This window comes from Rattus norvegicus, chromosome 18, assembly GCF_021556685.1.
Source record: "Rattus norvegicus strain SHRSP/BbbUtx chromosome 18, alternate assembly SHRSP_T2T, whole genome shotgun sequence".
Lineage (NCBI taxonomy): Eukaryota > Metazoa > Chordata > Mammalia > Rodentia > Muridae > Rattus > Rattus norvegicus.
The window spans coordinates 33,947,328-33,960,808 of record NC_141551.1 but is presented as its reverse complement, the minus strand read 5'-3'; the positions used below and the strand labels follow the sequence as shown (position 1 = coordinate 33,960,808).

At 43.2% G+C, this 13,481-nt stretch overlaps 1 protein-coding gene across 2 annotated transcripts in view; it reads left to right on the top strand.

Annotated features, from left to right (window-relative positions):
- Positions 1-13,481, top strand: part of Prelid2 (PRELI domain containing 2) — an 86,956-nt gene that overhangs the window by 72,973 nt on the left and 502 nt on the right. For both annotated transcript variants that reach the window (XM_087593502.1, NM_001271333.1), the window contains exon 6: positions 9,048-9,117. In XM_087593502.1, coding sequence (XP_087449628.1) covers positions 9,048-9,107 — 60 coding nt within the window. In that variant the 3' untranslated portion in view covers positions 9,108-9,117. The remainder of the gene's footprint in view (positions 1-9,047; positions 9,118-13,481) is intronic.

Genomic DNA, 13,481 nt, shown 5'->3' with positions numbered 1-13,481 from the left:
GAAGAACGGTTCAACTAATATGGAAAAATTATATCATAGCTGTTGAATCTGACTAGTCCTATTTGAAAGGTATTGTATTTGAGATAATTTGTAGATGTGATTAGATATTGACTCATATATTAAAATTCATGACATTTTGTTTGGGAACAGGACTAAAATATCTGATTTGTTTATCAGAATTTTCGAGCCATAGTCAACAGGAGAGGGAGAAAAGCTCTTGGTACACATCCAGCCTTGTAATAGGCTTTTCACACTCTCATTTGAACTTCCAGCCTAGTTGAAATCCAGGCTCTTCTGCTTGATTGCCTTGAGTCAAATGGAGGCTCTGTTTCTTAGTTACTGTGTGGGTTTGGATGGGATGTTGAATGTCTCTGAGCTTTGGTGTCACCCTCAAACACAAATAACAGCCTTTAGGGCAGATGGGAGGTAGAAGGAGTTTGTTCTGGGAAGGTTCACACACAGTGTTTGGCACATAGCATGTGCTAATAAATCTTTCTTATTGTTATTTGGTCCTATTCCAGTTTTGTAGATGAAGCTAGCTCTAAATTGAAAAGAGCTGGGCATCCAATTAAAAGGTGCTTTATTGTGATAAAATATCTCTTTCTGGAAAGCTTTGCTGAGTGCTTCTCATATTTTGATGAGAAAGCTGGATGCAGATAGCTTTGTCCTTTTACCCCACCCTTCCTCATGTCTTGCCCATCCTATCAGGTTCTAGTGAAGGTGGGATTCAGCAGCAGATACCCATAGCATCTTTCTTTGATCTCATGGAATATAACTTCTCACTGGAAGTAACAGACAAGGCTTTATTTAGAAGCTTGAAAATTGTTATATGAATGCTATATAGACAGTGGGGCATGGTGATTGCTCTTGACTGGCTGGGATGTGTGAGCAGGGGTGGTGGCCCTGGGAGGAGGTTTTCTCTGAGGAGGGGCTAGATCAGTTGAGCTGTGAATGCTGCAAAGAGCTAGGGTTGCCACTTAAAAGAACCAAGAATGCTCCTCAGAGAGAACAGGCAGTGAGAAAGAAGGCACTGGCAGGTTTCTGAGTAGGAAGCTGGCATGTGAGTCATGTCCGTGGTCAGAGGAGAATGCAGAGGGCCCTGGCTGAAAGACAGAGACAGAAACGGACTGGACAGAGCCCAACAAGCATGATGATGACCATAGGTCAAGTTGTGAGTTGAGGCAAGACAAGTTCTACATAGTCCATCTTAACGGAAAGTGGGAGTTGAAAGGTCTGAAGTTCATGGAGTAAATTTGATGCAAATATTTTTTGTGTCCAGTGGTTAACAACGTGAACTTCAGCATGGACAAGTAATTGTTGACTAACTCTGAGTATTTGTTGACTGATCTGGTGTGTGCTGCTGGCTCCCTCCATGTCACATCTTCTTCCTCTGGTCTTTCCATCCTTTACTTGTTTTGTCTCTTCATCCCTGTAGCAGCTCTTGTGATGCTGATCTTCCCACCCACACTTCAAGGATGCTGAGTGTGAGGCAGACTCCTTGAGGGCAGTTCATCTTAAACTCATTTTAGCATTTTCAAAAAGTATAAGGTGAAAAGTTTTACAACCCATCAGCATTGACCACCTACTGTGTGTCAAAAAATTCCGCCCAAGATACTGGGATTAAAACATAAGCAAAATTTCTTCCCTAGCTGAGCACCTTGGCATCTCATCTAAAGTGGTAGGAATACAAATTGGTGATTGATTGGTTAACTAATGGGTTCATTAATTCATTCGATGGACGTTATGATGTGTTCTTCGTCCCAAGGCTGTATTCTTGTTTGTTTGCCTTTTTATTATTCTATGTGTGTTGGGGGTGGAAGTTGGGGGCTTGTGGGTATCAAATGCTATGTTGTGTATGTGGAAGTCATGACTGTATGGCTCAAAGTGAGTCTTAACTACCAGGAAACCCTCCCTCCCCTCAAGTGAGACACGAGAACGGAGTTTGATGCAAACGCAAGAGGTTTATTTTTTGGTGTATTGGGGTCCACCCTAAATCGGCCCCTCATATCGAGTGACTAGAAGATGACCCCGAATGGCTATAACAAGCAGTGTTTATACTTTTTAGGGGTACAGGTTACATCAGCAAGGTTACAGTTTCAACTTATTGGCTAGGCATACTGACCTTTGAATGTATTGGCTAGCAAGCATATGACATGCATTGGAACTCTATCTGGGACCAGAGGGTCAGGTGACTATCATTGAGTACATTCTGCAGTTTTCCAAGAATGTCCCTGCTGTTCTCAAGAACTGTGGGTGGAGAATGGAACTTGGCCTAGCCTTGACCCGAGGCAGGAAGCTGGTACTTGGCCTAATCTTGATCTGAGGCAATGGATATAAGGCTGGCAAAAGCCCCTAGGGTCCTTCCCATGAGCCCCATAACCTACCTACTTTCTACCAGGTCAAGCTTCTCAATAGCTCTTACACTTCAGTAAGAACTGGGGTCCTTCAATGACAACTCTGTGAAGTGGTCTCATCACCTTCTACTTTCTTTATAGGGATCAGATGTGGTTGGTCAAGATTTCATGGCAAGGGTTTCTACCTAAGCCGTAGCATCAGCCCTCCCCTCCCCTCCTCTCTTTCAAGACCGAGTTTCCTGTATCTCAGGCTGATTTTGAAATTGCTATGTAGCCAAAAATGACCTTGAATTTCTGCTCCCCTTTCCACTACCTCCTGAAGGGTGGGGTTGCAGCTATATACCACTACACTTGATTTTTAACCAGTGCTGGAGAAGGAGCTTTGTGCATGCTGGGAACCAGCTAAGCTACTTCCCTGGCCTCAGAGGATTAAGGACGATTCAGGGGAAGCTTGGCTATTTAATTACAGGATGTTTAGTGTAAACTAGCATTTTAACACTAGGAATCTTGGTAATCAGATTAGACATGTTTTTACCCCCCAAACAAGTCCATGTTGCTATCTTTATTCAAAGAGGAGGCAATCGAGGCATAAAGAATTTTAAATTTTGCACAAAGTTTCACAGCAAGCTTGGATGTGACCTAAATGTCTTCAGTACGAGAGTATTAGCCAAACGACAGTGTCATTTGTGGCTACTTAGGTTTTAAGTGCTACTGTCTCTTCCAGTAAGAAGTGGAGTTAAGGATGGGAAAGTGTGGGTGTGGGTGGGTGGGGCACCAGGACCTTGAAAGATGGGAAATCCTTTTCCTTCTGTCCAGTTCCCGGTGCTAATTGCTTAATAGTGAGCATGTAGTGTGCGTCACCACCACCCCCAACCCCCACGCACGCGCCTTTTCCTGATCTTTGCTGTCTCTGGGAACTGTCATAACCAGGCTTTGGAGTTTGCATGTCTCCTCCTCTGGTTGCTCCCCCAAGTCACTCTCTCCTTGTGTGACTGACCTGCTCTTCCGGTCTCCTTTCATACGCCCTTTCCTCTGTAAGTTACAGCACTTCTCAGAGATTGTCTCATCTTCCAGTTGTGTTCTCCCATGAGACAGATGACCTCTGTGTGGGGCCATCTTGTCCTGTTGGATCTCAGTGCTGCTGGCTGCAGCTTTGTGTACATTGTGGCATCTGATACTATTGGATAGACTGTTAATTAGGTGATAAAATACTATTATTGACCAAAACAACTTGGTGAGGAAAGGGTTTATTTGCTTACACTTCCTTATCAGAGTCACATCCTTGAAGGAAGTCAGGGCAGGAGCTCCAGGCAGGAACCTGGAGTCAGGAGCTGATGCATAGCCATGGAGGAATGCTACTTTTTGGCTTGCTTCTTATGGCTTGCTCAGTTTGTTTTTCTACATTCCAATACTACTTGCCCAGGGATAGCGCCATCCACAAAGGAATAGGCCCTTCCTCATCAACCAAGAAAATATCCTATGGCTTGTATACATGCCATTCTTTTAATTTAATTTAATTCACTTTACATCCCGTTCACTGCCCGCCTCCCAGTCACCCCCTACAATCCTTTCACTATTTCCTCCTCCCTTTCTCCTCTGAGTGGATAGGGGTCTCCCTGAGTATCTCCCTCCCTGGCACTTCAAGTCTCTTCGAGTCTAGGCCCTTCCTCTCCCACTGAGGCCAGACAGAGCGGCCCAAATAGAACAAATCCCAAGTACAAGAAACAGCTCCAGGGTGACCAACTGCACATCTGCTACATATGTGCAGGGAGGCCTAGGGCCAGCCCTGTATGTTCTTTGATTGGTGGTTCAGACTCTGAAAGCCCTAAGGGTCCAGGTTAGTTGATTCTGTTGGTCTTCCTTCTTATGGAAGCATTGTCTCAAGTGAGGTTCCCTCCTCTTGGGTGACTCTAGCTTGTGACAAGTTGACAAAAATTTAGCTAGCACAGGCAGTATTTGCTCCAAAGCCATGAACCAGAAGGAGTTATCTCCAGTGGGGTCTTTGACACCATTTTTTTTATTACTGTGATAATTAAGTGAGCAGCTCTCTTATTAAGAGCTCTGCATGGGTATATCTTTTGGGAATGGCTCCGATGTCTGTAATTTTGTAAGGTCTAATATGACTCCCTTTGGAGTCTCCCAGGTAAATCAGAGCTTCCTAAGGGAGTGTCCACTTGATTATAAAACAAACACACTGTCTGCAGTTAGCTGTCTTAGGTTTTGACCTCTCCTGAAGACACACTTTGGTCTTGCAGCGATAATCACCAATTTCTCAGAAGCAGAGTGGGCTGGTTGTGAAGGCTTTTGAGCGTGAAAGGCTCCGAGACTATAGAAGTAGCTTTAGGCGTCGCTGTCCTGGCGTCAGGGACACACAGCCCTGAGGTGCCTTAGTTGCCTGGGCTTTGATAAATGGGGAAAGATGCCCCAGTGATAAAGGAAAAACACCCTGAAGGTAGAGAGATCAAGCTGCTTTATGCATTGTCAGTCCAGAAGGCTTTTAAGGCACATCTAAAAGGTGGATGTGCTTAATGTGTGCTCTGCATGTGGGCCTCATCGTGTGATAAGGGGTATAAATTTAGCTTCTTTAAGCCTCATCTCTCAGGGGTGAGATTTGACAACTAGAATAAACTTTATTTGAAAGTTCTATCGATGGGCCTTTGGCCCCGCCTGCCCTCACGATCCCCTTTCTGCATCTAACTCTTCTTCTTAAGAGTAAAGTGGTATGAGGGGAAAAGAGGGAAAGAACAAAATCAACTGTCACATTGCGAACATAATTGATTCAATAAATAACGTCTTTCAAGTCCCAGGGCAAACCTCAGAATCTTTATTTTCATCAATTAGTGGCCCAGTAGTGGTGGAGGTCTTAATTTAGATGATGGGGTGGATCATGGCTTAGTTCTACCTTACCAAGGAGTAATGCACTTTGCTTGTTTTAAAGACATACCGCCTGCATGTGCACCCCGAAAAACTAAGTCTGAAAAAAGGATTTTATGTGGCACTTTTCCTTCTTCCGGGAGGTGAAAGGACATTTAATTCTTTAATGGGATTGTTGGAACAAGAATAAAATTGAAACAAGGAAGAAAATTCTTTGTCAATTCTATCAGGGCAGTGATTTTTGTCTTATCTCTTCAACATTTAATATCCAGTGCACATAGTAGGCACACAAAAATATTTGGTAGCTTTGTTGTTGAATAAATGAATAAATGAACAGAAGTGAATACCATCCTGGTCTGGGTTTTAGAATCTGCTTGGATTTTATCCTATTACCTTTTGTGTCCCTTGTCCCCACCTCTTTCTCCCCAGGGATTTAGAAAACTAGCTTTTTTTTTTTTAAAGATTTATGTTTAGTTATGTATGTGGGACACTGTACATGCATGTGACTGCAGGTGTCTGAGGAGGCCAAAAAAGGGTGTAGGATTCCCCTAGAGCTGGTGTTACAGGAGGTCGAAGGCTGCCTGGTGTAGGTGCTGGGACTTGAACCCAGGTCCTCTGCAAGAACAGTTAGTGATCTTAGCTAGTCAGCTGTCTCTCCAGCCCTGACAGGAGATAAGCTTTAAAAGTACAATTTTGGAGAACATCTCCAGGTCTGATTAAGGAGAGTCTAATTCATCATGCCCAGATGAGCAGAGTTGGAAGTGACCTTAGAGATATTACAAAGGTACTATTTACAAATTTTTGTGAATTGCATGTTAGAATCACATGAACTGTGTTATCAATGTACAGATCCAGGCCATCACTGTTAGGGCTAAGGAGCCTCTAATGTATCGGGAGATGGTTGGTTTGGTGTGCAGGAAATAGATAGCATTGATCCAGTTGGCCTCAAAGGCCTTGGTACTTGCTGTACTAGTTCATCTGACAAGTCATGCTTCTCAGGCCCTATCTAGATCCTTTAATGCTGCAACAATATGTGGGGTGATAGCCCTGGCACAACTGGAAAGACCTTCAGGATTATATGCCATTTATTCTGCTTTTTTTTTTTTTTTTTTTGGTTCTTTTTTTTCCGGAGCTGGGGACCGAACCCAGGGCCTTGCGCTTCCTAGGCAAGCGCTCTACCACTGAGCTAAATCCCCAACCCCCTTATTCTGCTTTCATATTAGTGTGTGTGCCTATTTGTGTATATGTGTATGTGTGTGTTTCTGTGTATTTGTGTATAGGTGTGTATGTTTGAATGTGTGTTTCTATGTGTTTATTTGTGTATATGTACATGTATGTGTGTTTATTTGTGTATTTGTGCATATGCACATATGTGTGTATGTGCATGTTTGCATATATATATATATATGGTGTATGTTCATGTTGGCATGCATATGTGCATACAAGGGTTATGTGCGTGTTTGAGGTTGCTGTTAGGCATTTTCCCTATCACTTTCTACCACGTGTTTTTGAGATGGGTCTCTAGTTGACCCCTGAGCCCACAGACTTGGCTAGAATTGCTTGGCAATGAACTCCTTATGTCCATCTATCTGTCCCTGCTCCCTTGCCTCCCGGGGCTGGGAATATAGATTTGTGGTTCACTTCCTCCCTCCTTTCCTTTCTTCCTCCCTCCCTCTCTCCCTTCCTTCCTTCCTCCCTCCCTGCTTGCCTGTTTTTTTTTTTGTTTGTTTATTTGGTTGTTTTATTATTTTGTCTTTTTTTTTTTTTTCCATAGCTGAGGACCGAACCCAGGGCCTTGCGCTCTACCACTGAGCTAAATCCCCAACCCTGTTTTGGTTGTTTTAAACAAGTGAGTTGGGAATTTGAACTCAGGTCCCCATTTGTGCACACTGAGCACTTTCCCAATGCAGTCGTCTCTCCAGCCTCTAAGATATTTTACTGTGTTCCCCCGTGATGCTTATGATTCCGCCCAATCCCTATCTCCTGACGCACACAAACACTAATGGTGGGTCCTAGCCCTTCTTTTGTAGGCCCACTTAGCATGGCCCAGCCCTGCTTTACCTTAAGGTAATCATGTGAAAGGTTGTCAAAGATAACAAAACTCTGTCCCCACCCCCACCCCCACCCATACCCCCAACCCCCAGAGCCATTAAACCGGCTTTTCTGGGAGGGCCTGAGGAAACATTTTAAAATTCCTTTCATTGTTACTTTTCTCAGTATTTCTTGTCTGTGAATGGCAGGCCCCCATCCTTCTGGATCTTTCCTTCTTTAAGATCCTACCTCACAATTATGCCTCAAGTCCAGGTTTGTTTGTCTGTTAGTTTCTTTTCTCTCTCTCTCTCTCTCTCTCTCTCTCTCTCTCTCTCTCTCTCTCCCTCCCTCCTTCCCTCCCTTTCCTTTCCCTTTCTTTCTTTCTTTCTTTCTTTCTTTCTTTCTTTCTTTCTTTCTTTCTTTCTTTCTTTCTTTTTATTGGCTATTTTCTTTACTTACATTTCAACTGTTATCCCCTTTCCTGGTTTCCCCTCCAGAAATCCACTATTCCATCCTTCTGCCCCTGCTTCTATGAGGGTGCTCCCTCACCCAACCACCCACTCCCTCCCATCTCCCTGCCCTGACATTCCCCTACACTGGGGCATGGAGCCTTCCCAGGACCAAGGGCTTCTCCTCCCATTTATGCCCGACAAGGGCATCCTCTACTACATATGCTGCTGGAGCCATGGTTACTCCCGTGTACTCTTGGGATGATGGTTTAGTCCCTGGGAGCTCTGGGAGGGGTGGGGTGGTGGGGTGGTCTGGGTGTTTAATATTTTTGTTCCTGTCCATGTTTCTATGTGAAAGCTATTCTCTAGCCCACAGAACTGGTCTCTAAAGTAGGGGAGGAGGAGCTGCCATATTCTTTCCTCCAAGACTCAAGTGATAAACAAGGTGGTGTGGGCAGCCCGGGAAGGAGCAGAGGAGAGACTGGAGTGCTGCCTGTTGGCATCACCACGTCAGAGCTTTCGGCACACACTTAAAGCTCTTTGAACATCTGTGTTCTAACTAGGAAAGTGGTTTTGTCTGCTTCGAATAAGGTGTCGGAGAAGTGGGGGTTTTCATCCGGAGCACATTGGGTGGGGGTCTGGGAGCATCCGTGTGATGCAGAGGGAAGCAGGGTACTATGGTGCAGCTGCAGCAAAGGTCTCGGCTATGCCATGGGGGACTGTGGGGATGCAATACCTTCAAAGTTATTTGAAGTTGAGGGAAGAGAGCCATTATATCTTCATATCCACCAACCATAGGGTATGGGCTGGCCCTGGAGAGGGGTCATGACCTCAGGTGATGATTTGCCTTGGCTGAGATCCTGAGACTTGTGCCTGCAGCAGTCCGTAACGGGTTCTTGTGGATGGGGAAAGCGTGCCTTCATCTTGGAGAGCATCTCAGTGGGACACGGCAGCACCTGCTGCCCACACCGACATGCTTGAACCTTGGCAGGGAAAGCATCACAACTGTCAGTGTTCAGCAAACATTTACAGTTGCCATTATCCCAACGCCAGCAAGCTGTGCCACTTGTGAGACGTCGCTTACCTTGGCGTGGGCTGCTTTCTGATGCGGTAAGCAGATTCTCAATTCTGCTCTGCCCAGCTCCAAGAGTATGCGGTGAAAACAGAAGGGAGGTTGCCTAGTGAAATATTACAGAAATGTCAGGGATGACTGAGCCCTCTCTTCTGCAATGAATATATGGTCGGGACCTGGATTCCCTGAAGGGAAAAGGTTTCGATAAATGTAATGGTGCTTGTCTATGATAGATGGCATTTTGATCTTTCTTTCTTCTCTCCATAGGGAATTAGAATAATGGAGATGCTGCTGAAGGAACAGTGTGGTTCCCCCTTAGTGGAATAAAAAATCATCAGTGAGTATCAAAAGCAAAAATCAGAATTATTTACTCAAGCCGCGTTGTCATGCTTATAAACCTGGCATTATGAATCAGGCTCCCTGAGCTATTCACGCTCGCGTTTCCCAGTGATACCCGTAGAATACTATTTCACAGGCATTTTGTTATCTGTTCAGCAGCTTTATTTGCTCTCTGATTTTCAAAGCAGTTTTGTACTGTGCGCTGAGTTACAACTGCTTTCAAATCGCTAAAACTGTTCAGTATAATCTAGCATGATTGAGGCCCTTGAGGTGGCAGAGATTTGTAAAGGCAGCTCTCAGGATCAACTGAGGCTTAGTTGATTGTTCTCAGAACAATAAAAAGAGAGACTTAGAGCTCTAATTGGGGCAGGAAGGATCACAAGAAACAACAAGGATCAACAGGAATGTGTTGATTGGCCCAGAAAACAAATATATCTGGAAACCAACCCCCAAGACCAAAATACGAAATTCTCCCAAATATGCAACTTCCAGAATGCGGACCTAAAGTGATGTGTGACCTTTATGCCGGACCTTATATGGTAGGGTGGTGGGTGGACGTCCAGACAAGGGGACTGAGAATTGTATGTAAATCATCTTCAGGGTAGGACTATACAGACTACATGAAACAGAAATGAATTTATTGTTTACACTTGGGTTCTAGCTCTAGGGAATCTCATTTGGTATGTGAAAATATTTCAAAAAATATGGAAAATTTCCCAATCCAAAATATTTGTGGAGGTATTTAATAAGTAAACATGTTCCACTGCTCAAAGTACTGTTCTGAAGGAATCTGAATCTTAGGAATAATTGCTGGCCTCTGGCTGGAGGGCCTTGAGTTATTAGGATTGTTTGTCATTGGTACAGACTAGTAATTCATTACCTTAGGCCAGCTTGAAAGGACACTACACGTGGCTTCCTGTAAACAACTCACCAGTCTAATTGTGGTATACAATGAATTCTGAGAGCTATTAGCCAAAGAAGACCTGATAGGAGCACTCACATACAAGAACCTTGAGTTTCAAAGCGTGCCAATCATGCCTCTGAATGGACATCAGTTGGAGAGTCGCATTTCCGTTTATTTGCAAGTTGAACGATATTCTGATGAATACTTAGCTATGTACACGTGACATATAGTAGATTTCACTGTTACTGGAGGGCTAAATAAAGTTTTATTTAGTATAGGCATGGCAAATGGTAGGTGCTTATAAAATGTTAGAACTGAATCTGCACAGGTCAAGTAGACTTAAATGAAGATATGGATGAGCCACCACCCCTATGGCCTTGATGGTGACACCAATCTCTTCAGGGATTCAATAATGGCTTTCTTTACTGTTGTTCCAGATAGAGGCACCTCTAATGGCTTCCATTTCTGTTTCAATGTTAATAATGGACCCCACTCTCACTAAATACTAATGTGCTTGTGCACTTGGGCATGGATCCCATCTTACCCAGGGAGTGAGATCTGAAGTCAGCTCAAAGTTATGTGAGGGAGTTAAGGGGCCTGTGCTAACACTGGGAAGGTATAAACCTGATACTTTCCAAATTTTATATTAGTGGTTTTAAAGTTTTAATGAGCGTCAGAATCATCTGGAGGATTTTAAAGCATAGAAGAATGAGCTCACTCTTAGAGTTCTGGTTGACCAAGTCTTAGGTGGGCTCCTGAGCTTAGGCTTTTCCTGGTGTATGGGAAGCCATTTACTTTCTCTCAAGTAGCTAAGTGGTTGGGTCTGCAAAATGCCAGGACTTCTGAGTGGGGTACTATCATTTTGTGCCATAGAATAATTCCTACATTTTATGCAGAGTGGGGTGTCACAATTCAGAACTCACTTTCTCAAAGGACATAATTCTTCACAGAGATGTCCACAGTTACTATAAACTGAATAAACTATTTAAGGCATGAGCTGTTCCCCAAGCACTATCATTGACTTATTTATATATAACTAAATTGATGATTTAATTGTTGATTTTGAGGTGTACCAGTTTGTGAAGTATAAACAACTCTGTAGATTTGGAAAATTTGAGGTTTTGATTCTGTAACCCAGCTACAGGCTTATTTTCTCCCCTCCCCATTTTCTTGACAGCTTTTACAACGCCTTTGTAGTTTAAATTCCCTCCGACTTGATGGAGCGTTTTTTACTTTCTCAGAAACAGCTTTAGGAAAAATAAGTTGTAGGAGGGGAATGTACTGTTCTTAGGAGATGGAAAGCAATAAAATTAAATGGAAAGGGGCCAGCATTTGGGAGGCTGAGGCAGGATTGCTGAGAGGTTTGGCTATGGAGTGAGACCTATTTCAAAAATCAAAATAACAATTTCAAAGATGGCTTATTCGGAGAAGGTGCTTGCCGCCAAGCCTGATAACTTGAGTCAGTCTTGTGGACCCAGCTAGTAGAAAGAAGGTACTGAAACTGTCCTATGTCTTCCATACATGGGCTGTGTAAGTACACACACATACACAGACACACGGGGACACACACACACACACACACACACACACACACACACACACACACACACACACACACACACAAATGTGACTAAAATAAAAAAAGTTAAAATATGGGGTTGGGGATTTAGCTCAGTGGTAGAGTGCTTGCCTAGCAAGCACAAGGCCTTGGGTTCGGTCCCCAGCTCCGAAAAAAAGAAAAGAAAAAAAAAAGTTAAAATATAATAATGGGTAGGAGGGATCACACAGAGAATAGGGTTCAGAAAACAAGAGCCCCATAAGCTACATCCAGACTGCTGCCTTTTATAAATAAAGATTTATTGGAACATAGCTGTGCTTGTGGCTGCATTCAAAGCGGCAACAGCAGACTCGAATAGTTTTGACAGAGACCCTGCAGTCTTTACCTTTAAAGTCTAAATTCTTTACTTTATGCTCCAGTTGTTGTTTGTTGGAAACAAGAAAGAAAACATTGCTGTCTCCTGAGTTAGTTTTTTTAAATTAACACCAAGGATTGTGGTGGAGATTGTATGGCCTTTTAAACCTATAAAATCGATCACATCACATCTCTGCTGTGTACTGTCTGTTTATCTCCTCTGCATTTGTGCTAACACCCTCACTTAGCGAAGACTCACATGATGCTATCTTAAGGCATAAAGACATATTAAAATGCTAATAACAATGAAGTTAAAAGTATCATCAACAGTGGTCGCCGAAGTCACTCAGAGGGGCCCAGACAAAATCACTGTAGCACGGTCATAGTATGAGCACTGCATATAACTTCACTGATATACGAACTTGGGAATTTTGCAATTCTTAGTTTTCTTTTGTCTTTTGCATGTGTGCATATGTGTATGTATGCATTTATATGCAGACGTGTGTGTGTGTGTGTGTGTGAGAGATGTAGGGAGGGAAGGAGGAGGGGTGATAATCTAAGGTATTGGTTCTTATGTTGTACCATATTTAAGATAGGATCTCTTGCTCTGCTCTGTGTGCCAGGCCTGGGATCGTCTGGGGACTTTCTTGTTTCCACTTTCCATCGTATCTGAGTACTGGGTTGATAGATGCACGTGCTAATGTATCTGACTTCCCATGGTCTCTAGGTATTTGAACTCAGATCCTCATGATTGTGTAGTGAGCATTTAACCCATGAAACCATCTCCCCAGCCCAGTATATATATATATATATATATATATATATATATATATATATATATATATGTGTGTGTGTGTGTGTGTGTGTGTGTGTGTGTGTATATATACACACACTGTCTTTAGACACATCAAAAGAGGGCATCGGATCTCATTACAGATGGTTGTGAGACATCATATTGTTGCTGGGATTTGAACTCAGGACCTCTGGAAGAGCAGTCAGTGCTATTAAACACTGAACCATCTCTCCAGCCTGAGCTCTGCCTTTAAAAGACAATTCGTAGATTTACACAAATTTACAACATAGATTGTTTCATATTTTTACAACATATGTCTTTAATTCCAGCACTCAAGATGCATGCCTATCTCTCTGTGTTCCAGGCCAGCCAGGGCTGTATTGTTAACCCCATATCAAAAAAAAAATTTTTACATTCATGTAGAATATGCCTCCATTTTCCCTGGTACCTGGCATCAGAAGTAACATTCATGAACTCTCTGACCTGTGCGTCCGACTGGACATTTGAAGATGTAGAATGCTTAGAAGGTAATTTTCTCATGGACTGAAATGGAGGCCCATAAATCTCAGTAACCAATATGCTTGTGGCATTGCTGCTGACACATCTGTTTGATGGATTTTTGATTTCCTGTCACGTTTGAATAAAACAAATAGTACTGACATCTGTTTGTTCTTGCCACTGGCATTCAGGACTGGCTTGGTGAGGTCTGATAACACAGTAGAGTTCTATCCCACCAGAATGATTAAGACCTTA